We start from the raw sequence: 23,997 nt of genomic DNA on the forward strand, positions 1-23,997 counted from the left end.
GATGGGCGACAATAAGTATTTCCTTACACCCACAGGTCCACCCAGTCTCCACATCCTCCCCTGTCCAGCTTGTAGAGAAGAAGGTCACCCTTAGTGTGGTCTGAAGGGGGTAGGGTGGGGTACGGTATTGCAGCCCTCTTCCCTTTTCACCTTCTGAGTGGGTAGTAGAGATCTGTGCAAGGGTCAGGGGGCATGGGACAATGAATTCAGTGTTTCCAACTCTCACAATTTTATCATGAGACTCCATGATGCTTGGCATTTTTTTCGTAAAGCTCAGCTTCTGGAAGCAAGTTATGATGTGAGAGTCTCAGCTTTCATGTTTTTAAACACCACCCTGATTTCAGAAATGCCTTAAAACCTGGTCCTAGTACACCTAAAAGTTCAGAAACCTGCTTCCTATTCATTTCATTTGGTGACCCCTAGTTCTTGTGTTATGAGAAGGAGTAAACAACACTTCCTTATTTGTTTTCTCCACACCAGTCATGATTTTACAGACCTCTATCATACCCCCGCTTAGTCGTCTCTTTTCCAAGCTGAAAAGTTCCAGTCTTATTAATCTCTCCTCGTATGGAAGCTGTTCCATGCCCCTAATAGTTATTGTTGCCCTTTTCTGAATCTTTTCCAATTCCAATGTATCTTTTTTGAGATGAGATAACTATATCTGCACACAGTATTCAAGATGTCGGCGTACCTTGGATTTATATAGAAGTAATATGATATTTTCTGTCTTCTTATCTATCCATTTCTTAATGATTCCCAACATTCTTTTTTGCTTTTTTGGCTGCCACTGCACATTGAGTGGACAGTGTCAGAGAACTATCCACAATGACTCCAAGATCTTTCTTGAGTTGTAAGATGTATGTCATGCTGCTTTGTCACTGCTCATATATTTGTAAGCTTGACTTCAGCTTGACTTGTCCAAAGCACAGTGAGATCTTAACATGTCACATATTCTGTAACCTGATTGCTCCATTAGGTCCAATTTTGTCCACTCCTTTCCCACTTAATTGAAAACCATTCTGTGTTTCCCAGAAATTTTAGCCTGGTAGGTAATGTTGGTTTGGTGCTTTTGGTGGCTAGTCACCTGCCAGATTGGGTAAAAAGAGTAAACTAGATTCGTCATGTTACCCTGTTGCTATTTATATTTTTTTTTCAGCATCATGTATGTACTGTGCGTATTTTAAACATACAAATTCAGGTATTGAACTGAGCTCTGTTCTTGTATACCTGTTTATTGAGGTTGACATAGTATAGAGACACTATTCAAAATACTTTTTACTCTTATTTTCCCTAGCTCCTGCAAGTGGATGGATATCAAACAATATGACACCGTCTGGCGCGACTGCACCAAGCGATAAGTCTGTGACTCCGCCTCAACTAACAGAGCAAGACACTTTGGTGCAGAGAGCAGAGCATATTCCAGCAGGAAAGCGCACTCCTATGTGTGCTCAGTGTAACCAGGTCATTAGGTTTGTACTCCTTTTAATGATCATTTTATCCTAAAATCTTTCTTACGACATAACCTGGTTTTGTTTTATTTTAATTATGTCGTCACAAATGCTTTTGGGCTGCATTTCAGTCAAACAAGATTCAATGCTCTTTACCGCTTTCAGGCGTGAAATCCACATGATTCATTTTAAAAAAGTGAACCTGGACCTGGTGACACAGGAAGCAAATGTGGAAGCCATTATCTGCTCTCAATAGTCATGGGCGCTTTTAGAACCTGTTTTACTGAAAATGGGAATGTTGGCTGGGACTCGGCAAAAATAAAACCTAAACCAAATCATAGAATCATAGAATATCAGGGTTGGAAGGGACCCCTGAAGGTCATCTAGTCCAACCCCCTGCTCGAAGCAGGACCAATTCCCAGTTAAATCATCCCAGCCAGGGCTTTGTCAAGCCTGACCTTAAAAACCTCTAAGGAAGGAGATTCTACCACCTCCCTAGGTAACGCATTCCAGTGTTTCACCACCCTCTTAGTGAAAAAGTTTTTCCTAATATCCAATCTAAACCTCCCCCACTGCAACTTGAGACCATTACTCCTCGTTCTGTCATCTGCTACCATTGAGAACAGTCTAGAGCCATCCTCTTTGGAACCCCCTTTCAGGTAGTTGAAAGCAGCTATCAAATCCCCCCTCATTCTTCTCTTCTGCAGGCTAAACAATCCCAGCTCCCTCAGCCTCTCCTCATAAGTCATGTGTTCTAGACCCCTAATCATTTTTGTTGCCCTTCGCTGGACTCTCTCCAATTTATCCACATCCTTCTTGTAGTGTGGGGCCCAAAACTGGACACAGTACTCCAGATGAGGCCTCACCAATGTCGAATGTCAAATAAACAAGTTGTGACAAAATCAAACGTTCATTCAGTCAGACCCAGAAGATTAACAAGTCGAAAGGCAAATACAGGATAAGACGCAAATCAAATAAGGAATAACCAGTTTTGAATGGTTTCAGAGTAGCAGCCGTGTTAGTCTGTATTCGCAAAAAGAACAGGAGGACTTGTGGCACCTTAGAGACTAACCAATTTATCTGAGCACAAGCTTTCGTGAGCTACAGCTCACTTCATCGGATGCATCCGATGAAGTGAACTGTAGCTCACAAAAGCTTGTGCTCAGATAAATTGGTTAGTCTCTAAGGTGCCACAAGTCCTCCTTTTCAGTTTTGAATGGTACTTGGTAAGCCAGAACAATTAAATGAAAAGAGGAGGAAACATAAGATACTCCCACACATAAGAAGAAATGTCACATTTTAATTATTGCTAGGACTATAGTAATAGTGGTTTTGTTTTTTTTTCACCCAGTGTCCGATCTTGAAATCTGTCCAATCATAATCTAGGGCTAACCATCATGCACTTGATTGTTACAGTGGCTTTGAGTTGTATAATATGGATGGAAAGAAATTTCACCCAGATACATTCTGTGACTAAGATTAAGCTAAATACATTCCATTCACTTCAGTGATGTAATGATTGGTTAGAATATATAGGTAGTGATTTTTGCCAATTAGCCGATGGGTCTGTCTCCGAAAGGACAGTAAATGTAGAAAGGACCACCTGATGTGAATGAGTGAACCTTCCTGGTATTCCTTCCATAAGCGGGAGGGATGGGGGGAGAAGGGTGAATTTCCTAAGAGCTCGGTCCTGATCTTGGATTTAAAAAAAATTTCTTAATGTGTGGTGTTTTCTTGGTCAAATTTTAAAAAATAAGCTCTCTTCTCCACCCCAAAAAGCTGTCATTTACCTGGGCTGCTCAAGCTCATAAACCCACAGGAAAATAATTATTTTATTAAATAATCAAGGCATTAAAAATGAGTAATCTGAAAATTTTCTTATAGCAATAATGAATGAAATATGTGCACGTTCTAATTCAAACAGGGATATGCATTCATTCCAATTCAAATTTTATGCTGCACTATAAAAATGTAAAATGTATGTGCTCACAAGTCTTATGGGTGCAATTAAAAGGGTGTATTGAAAAGCTTAGCCTCTAAAACCATGTATCATTTAACTATCTCATTACCTGGCCAATAGAAATTTCTGAATGGATCAGTATATAGTAAATTACATGCAGAAAGCCAAGCATGCCCGTCTTCCACAGCTGTGGTTATTTTGTCTTTAAGGTGTAGCACTATAATCTCTCACTTGAGAAACTGCAGCTCCCTTTAAATTATTGCTGGTTTAGCAGACATTATTGTAGCTTTATCTACACCAGTGGCTCTCACGCTCTAATCTGGAGAACCAGATGGTCACATGGTGCTATTTCACCTTGTTTCCAGCTGCTAAATCTCATTAAATGGGTTTAAACATACATTAAATGCTTTCCTAATATTACGTAGCTTGCAGTGTTCTTGGAACAGGGACTATTTGTAATGTGAATATGCAGCTCACTGGGGCTTTGGCATATGATTAGGACCCCTAGGTACTACTGCAAGACAAACAATAATTTGTATGTAACAAGTTGCTGTAGTTACCACACGGATGATGATTGATCACAAATGAAATGGGAGATGAGCTGCGTAACTGAACTGGAGAATGTGTGGTCTGTGAAACGGTCTCCGTTAAGACGCAGTCAACACAACAAAAAAATGCCCCGATCAACAGTACTTATACCATCACCTACTAGAGATTTTCTGTGGCAGATACCTCCTTAATAAATTACAGCATAGGTTGCAGAACTGGTGGGGCCATGCAGCCTGTGCCCTGACCACTTTTTGGCCAGGTCCAACTTGATTGGTACTGTGAACTAGCATGCCAGGTTGCAACACCAGTCACTCAAATTTGTCATAATAGAGGGGCTGCCAGGCCTGATCTGAGTGGCGGTCGCAACATCACTCCCTCAAATTTGGAGGGGATGGCTAATGGGCCTGGGGAGATCAGGTTGCTGGTGGAGGGGGGTGCCTGAGAGGGGAAGAGAAGGGTCAGGTGGAGTTGCGGGGAGGGGGGAAACTATGCCACCCCCACACTTAAATGGTGCTTTTCAGCCATTGAATTATAATGCATCTGAAAGTGATGGGTTCTGTTTTCCCACATGTGTGCAGGGGACTTGCATGTCTAACTTCCTTTTTCCTTAGTGCTAAATATTTCTTACATAAATCCCATATATTCTGGTGGAAGGATTAGTTCCTATGATGCTGGATTAAACAGCCTTCTGGACATGAATAAAAATATGGCAGTTGCAGTTCAGTTTGCATGCCGTTTTAAGCTTACTGCTACTGGGATTTATTTTAATTAGAGGAAAAGCTGGCTAGTCATGCATACATGGCACATGAGTACAGCACAGAGTAATTGTACCATATGATATTTCAGTTTGACCACTATTTATCTGTCTTTCAACAGTCAGTTGTATATCAATTCAGATTATTCGGATGCTTTTCATAGGCCAAGCTTTCATATCTTCAAATGCCAACGGAGTTCTTAAGAACAAGTATAATTTCATGTCAAGATCAACTGACAGTACAGTAATCAGTAAACTGAGTTCACCCAACATTCTCACGCTACAGTGGTTTTGGAAGATTGTGATAGCTTTTGGAGTTCAAGTTTTAACATAATTACAGTTCATGGCCTTAGTGGCAGCATTACCTATGAAAAGGTAGGAGCAGGATCAAGTGACATTCCATTGTACACCTGTTTTGCAGCCAAAACGCACTGTAGCGTTGGTTACTTTACACTAAGGCATAGAGTAACCATGGCTTGTCAAGCCAAAAAAATTGACATCTTATAACTTTTTAATTTATTCTCTTAATTATAGATATGTTTATCTTCCACAGACGTCAACATTTTCCAAGGTTTCATTAGGTTAAACTTTTCTTTCTTTGCAAAAAGATACCCAAACCAAACACAAGCTATATTTTCTGTTTAAAATATGTAATATTTGTAAAGAGGCTCTGAAAGACTTTTAATTGATAGCTCCCAAGGACTTCAGGAACTCAGTAAGTCTCTTAATACCAAGATGCTGAACTGGCTGTCACTTGGAAATCCAAATTTGTATCCCCAGGGTCTCCACTAATAATACTGTATATTCTTGTGTGTGTAAGTGTGACAAAAGATTTATTTTTAAGATCTATTTTCTCAAAGTTTAATTATTCTGAAGGTCAAGGGGCAAAATTAAGAGTACCGTTTTTGTTGGTTTCTTATATATAAGAAAATACAGGTCATGGGGTTTGCCAGTGAGGAAAAGAAGAAATGTTTGTTTTTTGGACGGCCATTCTGTTAACTGTCAAGCGATTGACCAACTGAGCAGATGTGAAAATCCTTTCCATCTCCCCACCACTAAATTCCTCTGTTGGCTTGGTCGTGCAGTACAATGCACATGATCACCAAGATAGATACTGCTGGTGGGCCCTCTGAATATACTGACACTGTTGTGTCTGGTTATAGTGTCAAAATAGGGAAATAATGCTTATTTTCTGGTAAGCCTTTGCTTCTCCTTTTTATACAGCTTATGTATAGTATATTTTTATACTGCTTATTTATAAGCAATATAAAAGTGGCTGCCTTGCAGGGTGCCGAAAGAGTAAATAGTTGTCTGAGTGTAAGTTTCTACCTCCAGCTGTAGGGTTTGCACACCTAGTCTACACAGTCATGTTTGAAAACTGGACCTGAAGTCCTTAGCGCCTCAGAACAGCCTGTAAGGATGGCTCACTCAAAGCAAGCCGTGGCTTGTAGGATTGTCCTTGATTTTCATGATGGAGTGGGTGATGGTTTTATAATAAATACGACCTACAAAATTTGACTTCTTGCAGTTATAAGTCCCTTTTCGGTCCAGTGGTAAATGAATACCTTTCATTAGTGCAAGCTCTCAGTACGGGATGAATGTTTTTTGATGAAACAATTTAATCCATGCCAAGATGAGGAACGCCTCCAAAATTCTGAATATCGCATCTTTGTCTACTTTGCCATTTTTTTTCTGTCCTTCGAGGTTTTCTTTTTAAAGTTTTGGGTGTGATTAAACTTCTAACATGTTTAAACAGTGACCCAGTTAAAAGTATGGTTTTTTTTTTAAAGGCATGTTTCTGAACATATGTATATAGCAAGTACAAGCATACTGATGGAAAAACTTGAATCCTAAGAGACACTGTGCAGTATGCTACCATGTTTGTCTTGGGACTGTAGGGAGGGAATACTGCTTAGATACAATTTTATACCATTTCCTGTCCACCTGGATTCCAGCACGCTATCTGGAATGGTTAGCCTAAAAATGTCAAAACTGTGGAGAGCTAAATACACCAGATGTTGAGGTCCCTCTCCTGCTTTTATTAGAATACTTTCCTTCCACTTTGCAACTATCCAAGCCTATCTTTTTAGAACAGACAAACAGAAACTTGATCCTACTGAAGCTAGAAGAACCTCTTCAGTGTCAGTCCTGTGTTAATGAATGCGTTAAATTAGCCTGTGCTGACACTGTGAGAAGAGAGCACTTTGTTGTACACAAGAACTTGTATTGTTTGATCTGTACATAACTGAAAGGGCATTGATGTAAAAAGGTGCTTGTACAGAGGCTGAAGGGTATCAGGTTAGGTCAGCGTTTGCACTATTTAGTCATCCACAAGGGAGTCTGGAGTTTGACGACACTAATTTGGTCTTCCAGGTTCAGGAACAATTTTCCAAATATTGTTTCCATTATTTCTCCAGTTGTCAAATATGGTCAGGCAATAACTTTGTAAATGAAATAAATTCTCTCCCTTTTCCAAGATGATGCATGAGCCATTTTAAATATACTTTCGTCCCATTTCCTTTGCTCTTCTCTACTGTTCGTGTTTCATCAAGAAAACAAATAAATGAGGGAAATGAAAAGAATTATCCACAGCTTCTTTCGATGAATTTCTCCTCGTTCTACTGCCCATTTGTCTTCCCATCCTGCAGATACCCCACCCTAGCAAGCTAGGGAGAACAATGGGGATGAATTCTTCCAACTATTTCCCTAATTACTTTGTTGGTAAGAAAATCTTGCCATTCTATACAAAAAATGTTCTATTCCTTACTTAATTCCCTTTAATATTTGGAATCTTTGTGGTGTGGGATTTTTGATTGATTGTTTTGTGTTTTGGTGCAGGACGGAGTGCTGTATATTGAGCATGATCAGAACTAGGTTAAGTACAGCAGCAAGGTACACGATAATCTTTCAGGGTTACAGAAAATTAAAGTTTTGTTCCAGACCCCAATTTCCTCAAAGTTTGAATATGGTTTGAACTTAGTCTCAAATCAAAACCCTATCTTTGCTAAAACGAATGTGTGAGTATCAAAACAAATAATTATTATAGAAAATAACCACTTTAAATATGTTTCAAAATGAATATAAATGTAACTGTATAAGGGAGAGCTTTATAAGTATAATCTGGCAAAAATTAATTTGCTTGTAGACTGGGTGGTTTTGACCAAAACCCTGATTGACTTATCCAAATGAATATCTTACAAGTACTTCTGCATTTCTCAAATGATAATGGCTTGACTTTTCCCGTTCTGGATGCAAAATGTACTTGCCATAATTGGGCTTGCTGGAGAAAACTGCTGTCTCTCACCTGGACTGGTTCATCACTGCAGCAGACTCTCAGGATAAGGAAATTTATTGTATTTTTGTCTCTTGAGAAACTGATCTTATCCTTCTTGACTTCTTTGTGGAGTCAAATCTATGTTAACATTTGTAACCTTGATACAGATATGTACTGAAAAAAAGTTACAATAATTTTAAATGAAATTAAATATATTTTGCAATGGCTAGAAATCATTTGGAAGATCTTATAATGAGGTCTTATAAAATAGTAACCTTTTTTCTAGCAATCACTTCAGTGTTATGGCACTATATTTAATGGAGTTCAAAATAAGATGTGAAAGAAAAGCCATTAGTGTTGTTGTGAACAAAGATTATTCCAGGCATTACTGGAATGCAATGAAATGGGCACAGAATTGTTCAGTGTTTTACTGGAGATTGTTGTAGGTAAGAGATGTTAACCAGCAAAGGTTTGTCGTTTGTACTAATGTCACATGGGTAATTTGGATAGACATTTACAGTTGTCCGTGTTGCCCCCTGTCCCTTTCAGTTGCACTGCATTGGCTAAACTAGTCCCTTCTCCTTTAACCAGGGGACCTTTCCTGGTGGCTTTGGGGAAATCCTGGCATCCAGAGGAGTTTAACTGTGCTCACTGCAGAACCTCTATGGCTTATGTTGGGTTTGTGGAAGAGAAGGGGGCTCTCTATTGCGAGATCTGCTATGAGAAGTTCTTTGCCCCTGAATGTTCTCGATGCCAGAGGAAGATACTTGGAGTAAGTAATCAAACTGTGTGTGCATGGTTTAAATTAGTATTTTTAAAGGTGAATATTAACCACAGCCTTTTCCTTATTTTTGTAATGGATTAGTTGCTGTTAGGGAACACTTTATTGCAGATTAATCTTATTTAATTAACAGGGCATCTCACATGTCTCTTCTAGAACTCTGAAATCCCCTTTTCGTAGCCAAGTTCTCATCCTGCAGATTCACTCTGTAGCACCAATACAGCTGTCGGCATATGCACGTAGGCTACAGTTCTGTATTCTAGTCCCATGCCAATAATGGACATTACCAGTTTATCTCCAGCACTCTTTGAGGAGAGACATTGCAGCCTCCCCCTTGCCAGAGACCTGGACCCCAGGCCTTGCTTCTGGCTTTGCCTCTTTGGAGTTCATCTTCTCTCTCCAAGTTGCCCATCGGTAACTGCTGCAGTTCTTTGATTGAAGTGAAAGGATATTTTATTGGTGGTTTTTGACAGAATTGACAAAATAATTGTAAAATATGTAAAAAGATTATGCCTCGCTGAGTACTACAGAACATGTCATTTGTCTGGCACTAGGCATAAGATAAAATATCAAAATGTTCCCTCGAGTGTGGTAGGTAGAAAAGCCCTATCTTCACGAATATTAATTTATATTTGTCTGAAATCAGTGGAACTACTCACACAGTAAGGTACTACTCAACGTGAAGAAGGGAGACAGAATCTGTCTCAAAATCTGTTTGGGGACCCTAGCAGGGGGCCGTGGTACTGTTAAGCTAGTGGAACTTCAGTTCTGCATGCGTCCTCCAGAGTATTACAAGAGTATCCCTGAAACGATGGAGTAACCAAATTGATCTTGGCTTGGGGATTTTTTGTTGCTTTAATTTTTGACAGCTGCCAGAGACTTGAAATAACACGTTGATAGTGTTGAGATGATAATTTAAACAGTTCTTCATCAGAGATGAAGAACGGGAGAGACATTTTTAAAAAATGCAGTAGTTTATAATGCATGTCAGCAAAAAATTATGCTCATGTTAATTTATTAATAAGATCCTCAAGTAACATTGCAGAGAAAGCATAAAAACAGTGTTTTTTACAATAGTACAGAACATGATCACCCCTATTCACTCATCATATCAACATCACTTATTAATACCCCTTTTTCTTATCCCAACAGGAAGTAATCAATGCTTTGAAACAAACTTGGCATGTTTCCTGTTTCGTATGTGTGGCCTGCCATAATCCCATTCGCAATAATGTCTTCCATTTGGAAGATGGGGATCCCTATTGTGAGACAGGTGAGCAGCGACAAAATGACCAATGTTTTCGGTAAAACAAACCTTTTCACTTTGACAGAAGCTTTCCCACTAGTTTTCATAACAATGTATTTATTTCATCTTACCCAACAAACTAGCACCTTTGAGTCGGGGGCTGGATTTTGCCACAGTGAAGTCAGTTGGAATTTAGCTATTGACTTCATTAGGAATAGGCTCTTCGTCGTAGTTTCATTTAGTTGCTGTTCTTGCTACGTTCCCAGATGTAGGTATAGATAACACAACAAAATGCTAATTCTCAAAAGATTTTCATGTTGGTTTTTATGAGAACCCATATCTCTTCATTCACTTGAAATAGGGATTAAATGAGCAAATACTATGGGAAGTAGTGTGTGTTACTATGAGTAGTCTTACTGATGGCAATAAGGCTACTTCTGGCCGTAAGTGATCTGTGCAGGAGGAAGTGCTTTGCAGGATCAAGAATAACATCTGTAGAACACAAGCTTAAGATCAAAAAGGCTGGTAGGAATAAAAATACAGTGATTTGATTATAGCTCTTGAAAATCTAAAGACCAGTATTAATGTGAAAAACAGTCTCCTTTGAACTTCCCTTTTTCACATTTTCAGCCAAACCATTTCCTTGAAGGAGTGAATAATTTCATTTATTTTCTTTGCTTTCCTAGTTTGTTTAAAACTTTCCACATAGATTCCCTCTCTAGGAAAGAAATGGGATGGTATTTATAATAAATATTCACAAAATGTGAAAGAAATAATTGACAAAAGGTTCAATGTTATGTGTTTTTTTTCTTGCATGATATTTAAATCCATATTAGAAGTGTCACCAGTGGGGCCTTTTCATGGTTTCCCCCCGCCCTGTAATGTACAGTGTGATTTCACTAATAGGAGTATTAGGGTGAGTAGCTTGGGCAGGAGAGAGTGAAAAGCAGATTGATTGGGAAGAGACCTGGGGTGAATCTTGTCTCCACTCAAGTAGTGGCAAAACTCTCATTGATTTCATTGGAGCCAACATTTCAGCTCTGGTTGTTAGCAGAGTTGTTCAAAGCAATGCAGAAACGGTGAAGGGGAGCTAAAGATCAGCATGGCAGAGGAAGATTCTGCTGCCAGGATTGATTTGGTGATGTGGAGGAGAGGAGTACACACTACTCTCCCCATAACATTGTCAGAAGTACTGCAGCATCTTGCTGCTGTTGAATCATGGGAGTATCCTATGGAATGGAATATTGACAGATGAGTAGACTTGTCAAGTATGACAGTGTTGTTGAAATGTCATCCTCTGGGAGTCTGAAGTCCCTAAACTTAGAAAGACTTGACAGTCTCTAAATAGAGTGATCAAAACTAGTATTAAAGTAATCAATAACTCACCTCGAGGTGGAGAATTCATGACTGCATTTGTTCTGCTAATATTGAATTCTTGCTCCTACTATCAAGTGATCCTCCTTGTTATGGAATGCGTTGATTGGTGCTACTTTACAAGCCTTCCCAGCTCAAATGCTCACTCTTCTGAGCTACAGGCAGATAGATATTGAAACACGATGCCATTACTATCAGCATGACACATGTGATAGTAAGCTTACTTGTGAGCCGCAAGGTTGTTAGTACAAGTCTGCTTTGACACATCCTGAGGTTGCAGGTACGACTGTCAGGACCAGGGGTGGAAGTGCTATGTAGTAAAAGCACTGGGTTTCTAATGAGATGTTAAACGGAGGGGTTGGCTGAGCAATCGGTATGAACTTGCTGAACACAGAGCACTTTCAGCTACTTCTGTGTGAAGAACGCTGCATAGAAGAAACTGTTATACCACAGTTTCTGGAGGGTGAAAGGGAAAGAAAGCTGAAGCCTTCCATTATGCCTTTGCTACTGCTCTCTTTCTTCCAAAGGAAAGTCTGTAACTTTTTGGCACTGTAAGCAGGAGCCAAGTTAAACAGGGCTCTGACTATTGTAAGATGCATTGAAGCAATATGTTTGTGACACCAGGGTCACAGTCAGGATTTACAGGTCCTGTGAGATGGAGAAGTGCTGTACTATTTGATGTTTTCATCAACTTTCCCCACTACACACACTATTATTGTTTTTTCCCAGCATCGAGATCCTGGACTAATAAAAAGGATACATCCCTCTTGCCACTATCAGTCAGTGAAGGGCTTTACTGCTCCAATATGTTTGTGCTCACAACCTGCTTTTAAGCATCATGTTTTAGAGCACTGTTTCAGGGGATCCAAAGTAGAAATCTGCCCCTTTGCCTTTTCACATGGGAAAAGGCACCTGTTGGCTCTGAGTTCTCCAGCAGGCATTAGAGAGACTCAGCACGTCCATGTTGCCTAGTAGAGAAACAAAATCTACTTTCACATTGCTTGCCACTCCTTCCCGGGTTCCCTAAGAACAGTCCTCAAACATCTCTTCTCCGTCAGTGCCACAATGTTGCCAAAAAGAATGAAGTCTGAAATTCCAATATAGCTGTCACTTTGTCTAATTCATCTCATGGAAACTTAGTGTTCCATGACACATGGTACCTTTGGCATCATGATGCAGTGATCCAAAACCCATTAAAGCTACCTCACTGTTCTTGTTCTGGACCTGAACATTTATTTTTTTCCTTATGCTTGGCTGTTGGGGGTGGGGAGTAGGGATGGGTCTGAAATGAAAGAACATATAAACTAATTCAGGGTGAAAGTTGGCCCTGTGCACCGGAGCAACACGACATCGGATGTAAATGATGCATAGCACTTGAGGTGACCTTTGCACAGGGGTGAGTTTCACTCTTTGAGAGGAGACTATCAGAGCCAATACTGACCTTCATATATTTAGAAATGTTGGTTAGATGCACATTGTATTGTAATGAACATACAACAGGATACAAACTTAGAGTGAGAGATTCTAGGCAAAATCTGATTTTGTTTTTTTTAAAAACACTCTGCTCAACATGAGCAAACCACAATGGGTGGAATAACTTAAAAGGAAACTATTTAAAAATCCAGTTTGGTCAAAAGTGTTGGTCTTTGATTAGAAAAGAACTGGAGAGCAAATATGTATATATTTTTGAAGTGTGAGTGGTTTTGTATTGGAGTGTAGGTTAAAGAAACTCATTTAAGAAGGAAATACACCCAGTGCTGAGGGCCAGTGTGAGGCCTATGCACCATGTAAAGTCTCAAAATAGGGATTGAGGGGGACTTAAGGAGAGCATAGGCCTTGTTCTGGCCCTCTGCATGGGGTGAATTTCACCCTTAACACACTATTGGACTCGAAGTGAAAATACAGAAGTAAGAAAAGAGAGATGAAGAAGGAAAGATTAAGAAATAGAAAGGAGAGGGAGTGAGCATGAGCTGGTGAGAGGAAGGGTATATCATATCTCTCAGGCCCCTATTTAGTTTATCCACCCCCTGAATGCTTTGTCCAGAAACTTGGCAGGTGGTAATATAAACACAGTATCCTCTCCTGAAAAACAAAATGATTTCGAAAGGAAATTCTTGCATTTCCACTCATGCTTCATGCTTTCTGTGGTACAGATTACTATGCCCTCTTTGGTACCATGTGCTATGGTTGTGAATTCCCCATTGAAGCTGGAGACAGATTTCTTGAAGCCCTGGGCCACACCTGGCACGACACCTGCTTTGTGTGCTCGGTAAGTAAAATTATTTCACATTTTAAACAAATCAGTGGCAGCAGTGCTTGTGCTAACCTGAGCAATGTGAGAGGAACAGCTAAAATGTCACTTAATCCTCCTAACCCAAACAAAAAGTACTTTCACGGTTGTTTGGAAGGTGTGTTGCTATTGTGGTATTTTGGCACTCTTAGAGATCTTGGCCATGTGTGCTAGCATTTAACCCTTCATGTTGACCCTCCTGGAATATAGCATTAAAAGTCCATAAAGGAAGATGTCATATTTCTAAAATGGCAAGAGTATTGTTTGTGTTCACAGTTTCATATATACCGGAGATTTTTTAACTCAGATATACGAGTTTACAACTCACTGTTCTACTGCATTCTCCTTTAATAATACCCCCAGTGTAGATCATCGTGTATTCGCTAAACATCAAATGCCTCTGTCTCATTTTCTTTCATGTTCTGCTTTATACTGTGCAAATCCTTTATATATGGAAATTCTGCTTCAGTTAAGTTAACCTTTTAGGGGTTTTATTCTTATTTGAACCCTGTTTCAAATAAATTTTGATGTCTCTTCTTTGTATTCCAAAGATAAATGTATTGAGACAACATGACAAACCTATTGCAGCTGAAATGAAAGCATATCTCTGTCTATCATCTTTGCTTGTATTGCACGAACAGGAAAAGTTACAATAAGGATGTGATTTTAAAAAGTGCTCAGCATTGCCCTAATTCTGCTCTTACCAAAGTAAATTAGAAAGTTCCCATTTACTTAAATGGGAACAAGTTTTGACCAACACTAACACTTTTTAAATATCCCACCCTGAAAGCATGTTCCTGAGCAATGGGTAATAATCCTTATTCCATGATTGTGCGCATCAATCACGTGATGATTATTTCACGTTCGGAATAATTCACTGAGTGGTTTTTTGTTTTTGTTTTTTCCCAATCCTATTTCAGGTCTGTTGTGACAGTTTGGAGGGTCAGACGTTCTTCTCTAAAAAGGATAAGCCCCTGTGCAAGAAGCATGCTCACTCAGTGAACTTCTGAAGCTTAGGCCACGTATCGTTAACAAACATAAGGAATGGAGAAGGTTGAATTTCATCAGATGTCCATTTTCAATCGGCTAATAAACTATTTATATAAGATTTTAGAATGGAAGAGAAAAGTGGGAACTTTGGGCTTTTTACATAGGAAGGTTGAGAGTGTTTATCAGTGAACATTTTTGAATCAGTAAAAAGAGAAGGAGGGAGATCTGTATTCCAAGAGTAAATTATTGAGTGTAAAAATACACACCTCACAGCATATTACTGTATTGATCTCATGATTTTTTTTATGGCCAAGGTTATATTTGTTTAAATATCAGAAATGAGGCTTCCAGGTTTAGAGAGGTGATAAAATGAAACTTGCTTTTGCTGGTATTCGGGGGGAAGGGGGAAGCATCAGATATATATTCATCATTTTATAGGAAAGAATTTAAAAAAAAAAAAAAAAGGAATGAAATCAAAGATAAAAATTGGGGTATGTGGGTCATAATTAATGCATGAAATCTTTGCTGTGATAACCATATTCCGTAAGCCCAGGTTATGTTTATATGGCGTTTTTGTCTTTGGTAATCAAGTCTTGAGCAGATCTGCAAAGAGCATGGCAGAGATTTTTACATGGCCACCAAATGGTGGAATTGCTACTGTGCTGGAAAATAGGCATCAAAAAGATGCCCTTTGAGCCACTAGAGAAAACACATGGGACCTACTCTTCAAAATGTGGCACATACCACCAAAATGCTCGCCAATAAAAGTCAGGGTGTGAAATTGCATCTTAAGGTACTCAGTAGTCCTACGCTTTAACTTCCAGTAGTATGGAGGCAATGTTGTAAAGCAGCTTAAAATATTTACAGTTTTCTAGATATTGGTGGGTTGGACTAAAACACCAGAGCGGGGAGCAGACTGGGCAATTTTTAAGGCTCAGAAAATAATTTTAGTAGGACTGATATTGCTTTTGAAACAACTAGAGTCTGGAGAGCTGGGGCTCAAATAAATACTTCTAGTGGAGATACTGTACTCAGCACATGTTTGGGAAGGGGATGGATGCGGACAGGTTTAAAATGTACTGTAGTTTCTGCAAGTGAAAATGTGTATTTTAGAGGAGGAGAGATGAAAAACTTTTCAATAGATTCCCCGCCCCCCTCCGGCCGCTTGGAATTATACTGCAGTTAACTCACATTAAACGTTTATTGTAGTGATTCTTCTTAACCTCCTATCCCCCCACCCCTTTGTGGACCAGGATTTGGAATTTCCCAGTTGCTAAGAAATTCTAGACCCACAGTCTGGAGGGGCTAATACTGCTGCGTTATGCAGCAGTTTTATCCTTTAATTTGTGCTTTGTCTATTTGTATTATAAACACACGCGCGTGCTTCGAACCTAAAGTCACTGTTAAGTAATTAATATTAAATGGTGAAACAAGTTATATAAACAAGCACACACAAAAAGGAACTATATGATTATTAATGTTTTTAATAGGTGAGATTCTAGTAGGGCACTTTATAAGGAATGCTGTATCTCTCACTGAATATTTATTATTTTGGTTAGGAATATTCCACATTGGTATCTTTTTGATTTCACTTTTAAGAAAGCCTTGCTTATTTACTTCCAGAATTTTTAGGGGTCTATTTTTTTTTTTACTGTAGGCTTGATGTAGTTCAACTGGGGACTTTACAACTTCCAAAAGTATTTTTCATGTGGGATATCCTCAACAAACAGTGTTCTGCTTTTGAGCAAATGTGAGAATCATCTAGGGTCAATCCTGCCTTCTGGAACATAGCAGATGTATCAGAAACTGCATTATAACTTAGAAAATCAGCAACTGTGCTTTTTACGTGCATGCTCTGTAAGTGATTTCTCAAAATATGCCTGTTGGAGGGCAGGACTGAATTTAAATGTTTTGAGTTGAAAGTGGGTTTAGAGGTGCATAATTGAATCATGATGGCAGACTTTTCCGAGTTCAGTTACGTCAAGCCGACAGCTTTATCTGTAAATATAATAATGAATGCTTAATAGAACATTATCACAATTTTAAAGGTAATTGCTGGGTAGTGGGTGCAATATGTGTTGATCCATTCAGTAGTCTTTCCCTGCTGTGTGTGCTGAAACAATAGCATTTTCTATTCATATGAATGGTTTTGCAAACAGCAGTAAAGGGAAAATACTTCCATTTACAGATTACAGTTGCTCAAACCTCTCTGTTTTTTGCCTTGTTTTGTTTAAAAAAAAATGAGTTAAAGAAGCCTGGTGATTTGCTTGCTTGCTTTCTTTATGCTTTTGCTTCTACTTTTGACTTCACATTTGCAAATTTCATAAGACAAACTCTGTTCCTGTTACCAGTTTTGATCCTAAATAAAGATGTATGAAAAGCAGTCTGGAAAGCAATATCATGATGTATACGTATTAATAAACAGCTTTGGAGTTATATTTATTTTGTTGGGTGGTGGTTGTTTTTTGTCTTCGGATTTTTTTTAAGGTCACACAAGAGAAGCAGAAATGTAGCCCGGAACAGTACCACTACCGTATTCATATTAATTGAGCATTCTTTATTTCAAAATACTGGCCAGAGTAGAATATTTTGCAATTTTGTATTTGCAAGTGTGTTTGGCATTTTTCCCTAGGCTGAGGCTTTTCATAGCAATGCTATCGCCCATGACGAGCATTATCTGATACTGTATTTAGCCTTGGTACAAAGCATTCTCTGCTTTCACCTGGGGATACTTAACCATCTACTGTAACATGGTCAATTACTTCATGATAAAGCAGCCTCATAAGAGTCTCATGAGCTGGATATCTCTTAAACAGGCAAATGCACTGTTGTTTTTCTGTCTTTATTTGTACAAGCAGAAAAAATACTGCACATGGCTATATAAAATTTAGATGCAACTTTACAGGAATTTTGTCTCTGCTGCAGTGTTTAGGCTATGAATGAGACAAATGCAAGTCTATTTGCAAACAGTATATTAAACTCCAGAAGCCAAACTCTTAAAGACATCAAGTCAAAATTGACATTTTAATGGGAGAGGTTTGGTTTCTATCAATCACAACATCATTTAACATTAAAATGCACCGACAAAAATAAGAGATCTGTCATTCATTCATTAAGAAACTGTAATCTAGTGTAAGATTTATAGGCTAAAAACTCAACAGCATGTTTTCACAATAAATCCCCTTTCACTGCTCAACCCAGAACAAGTCTCTCTGTCACTCAAAACGTTTGCCGATCAAAATGCCCTGTATAAGATCTTCAAAGGTTTTCTCACAAAATTGCATATAAATCCTTTTACCAGCAAAAGCTTAGTATAGGTTTGTGTTTTACTTTCTTGGTGCATTGGTTAATTTCTTGTGCTCAGACAAGATCTTGGTTATATCAGAAACACATAGGGCCTAATTTATTATTAGCAGTCTGGTGTTAATTAGGGGGAATTACCAGAAATAGTTTGCTTGATGGAAATTTATTATCGTATCACACTTTACTGATGGCAAAATAGGAGTCACTGAAAGAATGCAGCTCCTACTCATAACCAACTAATTAATAAGGTGCCAAAATTCCTCTGAGAAGGGTTTGGTCCTAACTATGGGAACCTAACAGGGCAAATGGTTCCTATCCAATATTTAAAATTTTAAAGGGGAAAAGAGGGAGGAGGAGAAATTGCTACCCAGCAAAAGTCCCAAAAGTGGCATGGCTTTTACTTGCACTTATAAATGAAAGCATTTAACTCAGTTCCTAGGCTAATTAGAACACTCGTTTTCCCTTTTATGCAGACAGAAAAACAGCTGCAAATTTATTATCTTACTTGGCGTTCTGAACTTGATTTTCAGTTTTCCTTATGTATATCATACATTATGGCAATGCTTTATGAATAGGACTTTAGAAATAACAGACTATTGTACTGAATTTTATTCCCATTTAAAAACTCTCCATTTTTTATGTAATGGCTTAAAAAGTAAAGCTCACAGTAAGTTGCAAATTTATATTAATGATTGATACGTAAGGTCTGGCTTCTACACTTTTAATACACCTAAATGTTTGCTATATAAGGCCGTTTGGGAATAGAAAAGCACTGTCAGTTATTAGCAATAACTGTGGTTCAGTGGAAGGCACATTCAAGGAATACGTTTTCTTCACATCTGAATAGAATATTATAATGCAGTGGCATGCAACCAAAACCTTGCTTACTCCGTTATAAACTAAAGAACAAAAAAATCACAGTGGAATAAAAAAACGAGCTGGCTGATCTGAAAAAATATTCTGGGTGAGATTTTTGAAGTGCCAAAGAGATTTAGGAGCACATGTGCCATTGCAAATCATTAGAATTTATGCTCCAGATGGCTTAGGAATTTAGAAGAGTCACGCCCTTCATCTTGTGTGTTTTAAAAGACTTCTGCTGTATTATGAAACCAAGCACTGTGTTTTGAGTTTTTCACACTTTCCAAACACACAGGACCTTTTTAAAACACTCACACCTGTACTTTACCTTTCCTACCTACTAGAAAGCACCATTGTTTTTTTATTTGCTTAAAATACTTAAGTAAAAGATAATCCCATCAGGTGTGTCTTTATTTTTCTTCCCAGTACACCAATGAAATGTCAAATGTTCCTTTGGTAAATATAAATCTGAACTGAGCTTTGGTGAGTCATTCATCATAATGTCATGTTTTTCCTTCCTTGAAGTTTCCATTATTTGATTCAGCTCTTTGAACATAACCTCTTGAAGTATATCAGGCAACAGGACAGCAAAACTATGTGTTGGGTCAAATTTATTAATGGCACAATTTTCGTGCAGTCCCAGTGAAGCAAATCACCAGTAACTCCATTGTAGTCTCACTGGTTTTATTCTCATGTGTAGCCATTAAGTGTGATCAGAAGTAGGCCCTTTTGTCTGGATCTTCAGCTGATGTAAATCTGTGTATTCCCATTTAAGTAAATGGAGAGATGCCAGTTTTTATTTGCTAAGGATCTGGCCCATTGTCTTTAACAGGATCTACACTAAAGATGAATTTGCTTTATGAAATCATTTTAAGACTAGGTGACAAACTACAAACAACCGAGCACCATGACACTTAGAGCTCCTTCCAGTGTCATTTAAAAGATACGAGATTTTTCATACAGCATATTTCATCTCCTGAAGCTTTGATTTTTTTACGTCTGTAGACAGGCTCTAAAATATAAATGAGAAGGTTAATTGTGAGAAAAGCGTGTACATAACTGATATTTAATATAGCTAGTGTAGCTGTTTTGGGGATACTGATTCAGAGACATTTAACTTCAGGACCAGGTAAGTATGTACTATTTATGTTTGATCACGTAGTTGCATCAATAGTCTGTGAAAATCAAGTATTAATTAAAACTAGTCTATGCACAAAAGATAATTTTCAGTATTTATAATTTGACTTGCAATAATTAGTGTGACTTTATTCATCGCTTATTCAGACTCTGCTGGTTGTTTCTTTTCAAAACCTATTGCTAATATATGTAAACTCATCAACTGTACACCTTTGAGGGTAGGTGGAGAAACTGTTAAGATATCTGCAAATGAAATTGCTTTTGTAAGCATTATTTGAAATTCACTGACATTTTTCAAGATGTACATGTGAAAACAGTTCCACAAATGATGCAGAAGACCACTATTTGAGTGATGATCAGAAAACACACTGCAATAGTTCAGTCCTGTCTCCCTGGATGTAAAGCACAAACTGGAGTTCTAAGGAATGGTGCTTTATTGTTAGAGGACCTGTTAGTCTTTCTAGGTTCTTATATTACACCCATCCCTGCCTGAGAAGCAGGTTGATCTAGAAGTTAGAGCCCAAATTTTGGAGCCAGAAGGTGCCTGAGTTCTAATCCTAGGTTTCTACCACCTTGCTATGTGGCCTTAGGAAAGACACTTTCCCTTGCTGTTTTGCCATCTATATATGGGGAATAATATTTACGGTGGTCATCATTTTTAAAAAAGTTAATCTACCCTCCCAGTCACTGTATATGTGAGATTTCAGTTATATTCTATTCTAAATAGAGGGCAATACTGCAATGTCTCAGATACCACTGTAGAGTAAGTGGGTAAATGCTGACATTTCCTATTTGCATCAACTGTACCTATTTTACAGGTACAGGGTAGTTGTGCAAATTAGTTGAAATTTAGAAAGGGCTTTGAACAATCCAAGTGCTGTATGTATGCTATGTATGTTTTCTCAGAGCGTAACCCTCCGCCAGTTAATAGAGAATTATTTGGTAGCTCTGACCACTTGTATTTGGGGAAGGAACTATGCAAAATTCCCTCTCCAGAAGCCACAGGCATGCTTCTGTAAATCAGAAGTAACTCCTCCAAAGTCAATGGCAGTAAACTGATGCAAGTCCAATTGCAATCTATCTGCAAATAAAAGCATCCTTGCATTACTGATGCATTCCCTAATTTCTAGCTCCTGCTATTTTTCTGCTTTTACTGGAGGCCTTTTGTGTGTTGGTACTAGAACTCATCAATTGCTGATGCAGCTGTATTTCTTGACTATACCCCAGGGATACTCCCCAAAGACCAGTAACATCACATGCTTTTGTCTAAGGCTGCTTAATATTGCAAAACCTGCAGAATCCTTGATGGGGACCCATAACAATGGCTTCACTTTCCAGAACATTATAAGACTCTAGTATGCGATTGCATTTTGTAATTCATATTTTTGTGCTTAATGACAATTATGTTTATTGCTTGTATTATACTGTAAAGAAACTAGCCTCCTGACTGGGCAATGCTCTGGTACTGTATGCTTTAGAGCAGTGGCTCTCAAACTTGTGTATTGGTGACCCCTTTCACATAGCAAGCCTCTGAGTGCGACCCCCCCTTATCCATTAAAAACACTTTTAAATATATTTAACACCATTATAAATGCTGGAGGCAAAGCGGGGTTTGGGGTGGAGGCTGGCAGCTCGCGACCCCCATGTAATAACCTCATCACCCCCCTGAGGGGTCCCGACCCCAGTTTGAGAACCCCTGCTCTAGAGTCAGTACCATAAAACCTACAAAGGCATACTTTGGGGGGGCAAATAGGTCTAATAATAGGCAACACAACATTTCAAATGCATGCATGCACACAAATTATGCTATGTAATGTATTCTATAGACCATTGTATACTGTCTATATAATGTATTAATGTGTGGGTAGGATAAGGATATGTTACTCTTTGGAATTCTGCTGCTTATACAATAGTGAAATTAAATGTATGCATGCTGTGTCTTGTGTCCAGAAATTACAGGCAGGGGTAAGTTGTGATAAAAGCCCATAACCACCATTAGCAGTGACACCTGCTTCCTGCGCTCAAGGTATTAACCCTTTTTTTACATTATACAATCTGTATTGTAAAATATATATGGGCTTATGAAATTTTTTGGCTTTTATATCTTTATATATTATAGTGTCATGTACTGTAATGAGTTGATACATTGAGACAGGGTGTGTTACTTAGAGTCGTAAAGGCTGGATTCAATTACATTTGTTTTTTTAAAAGTGCCGAAATATAGAGGTTTTGGAACAAGTCAGCCCAAATTATTTGAAAACTGTTACAATCAATTAAGAGGGCAGCTTCTACAATGTCCAGAATTTACCAATCTTGCAGAAGAGAAAATTTTGTAAATCAAATGAAGTGGTGGCCATTAAGAAAGCAGGGTTTGCTCTCAGTGGCCACAGAGTAAATTTCCAAGTATTTAGGACTGGAAATAGCTACGCTCGTTCAGATATAACTGTGTGGTGACCAGGGTAAGTGTTGATTTTTCACTATTTTTGTTTTATGGCAGTAACTCTTTTTAAAGGCAGTTAGGGGGTTTTGCTTGTCGCAAGACACCACACAATTAAATTGTTTAGAAGGGGTTATATGTCTGGGTTCTCCACACAGATCTCTCCCATAGTCATTGCCACCCAAGAGTATATTAAGGCTAAACAAAGGCCAGATCTACCAAATCCTCAAATTCCGCCCTACCCTCCTGATGTATACTGCTTCTCAAGCCAGCTCTTAAGGAAGTAAATGGGAGTCTTTCCACTGGATTTAACGTTGGGTTGGATTGAGGACCATCACACATTTCTTCCTGGAGATTCTTCCTCTCTGCTACCATGTATGGAGTCTAGTCTTGTCTTCTCACTGCTGAGATACTGATCTTGCTCCCAAAGGGGGCAACCCAATGAGTCCAGTCCATCCCAGCAACTGACTATTTTGCAACAACTGGTTACTGCTGTGCCCTGACACACTGAAATTCAGCAATTGCTTCCTCTCACTCTACAGCCCCAGTCACTTGTGTCCAATGATCCTGCCCCTGCAACCAGTGCAAAACATTTCTGTTATTCAAGACATTTTTAGTAATTTGTGTTTATGGAAGCTAAAGGCAAATCACTGCTGAGTCCCAAGAATATATGGAACTATTCTCCTATCAATGAGTCCGTTGATCAATATGGCAACAAATGTCCCACCAATATCCTCCCTCTTACATCATCAGTGTGAATGATTCCTGTGGAGGGTATGAAAAACGGAGCGCAAGTTGGTGCTTCACAACCGTCCTCCTACAACTGTTCCATTGTTACTATCACTGTATTCTTGCTATTCCATCTCTGACACCATCCAGAAAAGAATCCAGTTCGTGACACATTGTGCATTGCTTTGTGAGATGGACAAGTATGTCTTAGAATAATATTGAGACCCTGACAAACTCACTTCCGCTTAGGATTGAACCCAGGTGGGGTCTAGTAAAAATCCTACTGAAGTTAGTGGAAAGATTCTCATTGGTTTCAATGGACTTTGGATCAAGCCTTCAGCTGTGGTTTTCCAGCTAAAAGACTATTGCACTAGACACTGCTCTTATTTCCTCCCCCACCCCCACCCCAAGTCACTGCCTGTCTTATTGTCAGAAATGCTCTAAAGCCTGGCTGCATATTTAAATGTCATAAGGAAATGCAAGCAACAAAAGGAGTGACTTGAAATGAAGGAATGGATTTATTTAAGCATTATGGGATGGCTTCTCTTTTGCCAAGATTCACTTGGCACAGGAGTGGATGAGTCTGACCTGCAGGGAAACAAGATATCTCCAGCCTGCTCAGCTGCAGACCTGGTTTTGGTGGTGTAGGAGCTACTTTAAGCTGTGACCGCTGGCAGTAATCCCCAAGGGACTGTCCACTATCTGAGAACTGTTGGAGCATCATACATGGCCCTGCCACCTCTGTTATGCCCCGTGCTATGGTCTGGGTGGGGTGGCATGGGATCCAGTTATGACCGCTTTCTAACAGCTAGGAGCATCTTCAGCAGACCAGAGATGGCCAGCATCCTGCATGTGTGGCACCGACGG

At 38.9% G+C, this 23,997-nt stretch overlaps 1 protein-coding gene across 1 annotated transcript in view; it reads left to right on the forward strand.

Moving 5' to 3' along the window:
- The window catches only part of PDLIM5 (PDZ and LIM domain 5), a 187,639-nt gene extending 170,546 nt beyond the window's left edge, over positions 1-17,093 (forward strand). The window contains exons 9-13 of the mRNA XM_077815040.1: positions 1,295-1,469; positions 8,577-8,757; positions 9,919-10,039; positions 13,540-13,655; positions 14,597-17,093. Of these exons, the coding sequence (XP_077671166.1) occupies positions 1,295-1,469; positions 8,577-8,757; positions 9,919-10,039; positions 13,540-13,655; positions 14,597-14,686 (683 nt within the window). The 3' untranslated portion in view covers positions 14,687-17,093. The remainder of the gene's footprint in view (positions 1-1,294; positions 1,470-8,576; positions 8,758-9,918; positions 10,040-13,539; positions 13,656-14,596) is intronic.
- Positions 17,094-23,997: the final 6,904 nt, after the last annotated feature.

Source organism: Eretmochelys imbricata, chromosome 4, assembly GCF_965152235.1.
Source record: "Eretmochelys imbricata isolate rEreImb1 chromosome 4, rEreImb1.hap1, whole genome shotgun sequence".
NCBI lineage: Eukaryota > Metazoa > Chordata > Testudines > Cheloniidae > Eretmochelys > Eretmochelys imbricata.